The sequence below is a fragment of the Lolium perenne genome, chromosome 4 (assembly GCF_019359855.2).
Source record: "Lolium perenne isolate Kyuss_39 chromosome 4, Kyuss_2.0, whole genome shotgun sequence".
NCBI lineage: Eukaryota > Viridiplantae > Streptophyta > Magnoliopsida > Poales > Poaceae > Lolium > Lolium perenne.
In genome coordinates this window covers 23,199,766-23,202,043 of record NC_067247.2, presented here as the reverse complement: position 1 = coordinate 23,202,043, position 2,278 = coordinate 23,199,766, and the positions used below count along the sequence as shown (strand labels likewise).

Sequence of the window (2,278 nt, the reverse complement as noted above, 5' to 3'; positions counted from 1 at the left end):
CGTCCCTCGACTCCCCCTTATATAGGAGGCGGAGCCGAGGGGTTCGTGCTGTACAAGTTACAAACTCCGGGAAGGTTTCTAACTCATCCCGCAAGATTACAAATAAGACTTTCTATTACAACTCTAGCTTTCCTTAATACTATCTTGGGCTTCCGAATCTTCTTATTCTTCGGGTAGTGGGCCTTCAGTAAACCCCGGGTACTATCTTCGGCAGGCCCATTTGGGATGCCTATGTCACTTGTCAAGCTCATTGGTAAGGTGGTCTGTAGCGTCGGTGTCAGCATACCAGCTGGGATCAACGGGGTAGGATGGTGTAGACCCGTGACTAGTCGCAGAAAATGCAGCAATTTGCTTGTCCATGTACCGGCCATCATTGCCCGCCCCAAGAAAATTGCACTGAAAACGCTTAAAACAGCAGGACGCAACATGGCCTACTTTGGAGCAGATTTGACAAGTCGGGCATGTGCCACCACCGCCACCTTGATAACCAGAACCACCGCCATGAGGAGCCCGGTCACTGGGACGACCATTGGGTGAGGGCGATGGGGTGTAGGAGGGCTTGAAGGACGGCTTCCCTTGCTGGTGCGGATCAGGACGGTAAGAAGGCTGGTAAGGTGTTTTGCCACCACCTCCTGATCGAGCACTGTAATGTGCACTCATGTTTACATCAGCACTAATTTTAGCTTTTCTTCCTTCCATGCGTTGCTCAGTATTAAACATCTGTGCATAGATGTCACGCACATGCATGGGATCTGTGAGTGCACGGGCTGATACTATCTGGACAAGCGCATCGTAGTCCTCATCAAGACCATTCATCAAGTATCCAGTGAGTTCCGCCGGCCTAAGCGGTTCGCCGATGGATGTCAGCGTGTCCGACATGGACTTCACCTTGTTGAAATAGGTAGTCACCGAGGAGTCCAATTTCTTCACCTTGTTGAGGGCGCCTCGGATTTGCATGGCGCGCGTCGTCGACTGCGACGCATAGCTCGACGCAAGAGTAGACCAGGCTTCATGGGAAGTAGATGCAAAGAGGATGATCCCCTGCACTGATTCGGTAGAGGTGGACATGATGGCTGAGAGTATTGCCGCATCTTGCTGGTGCCACGCAGTAAACTCAGGATTGTTGATCATGGGAGGAGCCTTGGCGTCGCTGGCCACCGCAGGGTTCGCGGCAGTCTCCGGCGGACACGGGAAAGTGCCATCGATGAAACCGGTGAGAAGATGACTGCGAAGCACAGGGTAGACTTGAGCCTTCACTAGTAGAAAAAGGGGTAATAGGCCCGGTCCATTTGGGCCTTCAGTCCCGGTTCCCGAACCGGGACCAATTAGGCGGGACTAAAGGGGGTACCCTTTAGTCCCGGTTCAAAGATTTACCGGGCCTAAAGGCCTCGACACGTGGTGTGGCCAGGGAGCTCACGGTGGAAGGCCTTTGGTCCCGGTTCGTGGTACGAACCGGGCCTAGGTTTCTCTGCCGCGGCAGAGAATTGCTATTTCTCTGCCGCGGCACAGATTTAGGCTGTACCAGCGTTTCTCTGCCGCGGCAGAGAAACAGGGCGTTTCTCTGCCGCGGCAGAGTTTCAGCAATGCATATATATCATTCAAGAAACCACAAAAAATCGTCATGAATATATATAGACATCGTCAACAGTACACGACATAGTCAACACAGTACACGTAATGCATGCATATTTACAATACAATATCTCCTCGACGAATATCCTCCGCCGTCACGATCTGCCGATAGTGCACTCCACCTGGGGTAAGGGCCTCGGTAATAAAGAATCCCGCGATTTCCTCTTGAATTGCTTTTATTTGATCCGCTGTTATGAGAGTGTCCCGCAGGCGTGTCATCTATATTTAAAAAAGGAGATCAATATATGAATGGAACTCAATTCAATAGATGGTACTAATTAAGATTAATTGTGAAATTTTGTTATCGTACACGAGTGTGGTGTATACGGGCATCCCCACCCTTGGGACAGGCCATGTCACGCATGAAGGTGCAGACGTAGTATCCACATAAGTTATTCCCTTGTTCCTGCCTCATACACTTTACGAAAAAATAGTTCGATCAAACTAATAATCAAGCATCGTATTGAAAGTAAATATCATATATAAAGTTTCACGGACATAGCTATATATATAGTACTACTTACAGGGTAATCTTCAAATGTAAGCTCCGGTTTCTATTTACCCGGAACAGTATTGATGAACCGTTTCCAAGCCCTGCCCGGCAAAAAATAATGAGTAAATGAGTAATTGATTAGTTGATGATATC

The 2,278-nt window shown here is 49.1% G+C and overlaps 1 protein-coding gene across 1 annotated transcript; it reads right to left on the bottom strand.

The window, feature by feature from the left end:
* Window positions 1-234: 234 nt before the first annotated feature.
* LOC139838866 (uncharacterized) lies at window positions 235-1,068 on the bottom strand. Its single transcript, XM_071828884.1, has one exon. The coding sequence runs from the start codon at window positions 1,066-1,068 to the stop codon at window positions 235-237; it is 834 nt and encodes a 277-aa protein (XP_071684985.1).
* Between the last annotated feature and the right edge of the window lie 1,210 nt (window positions 1,069-2,278).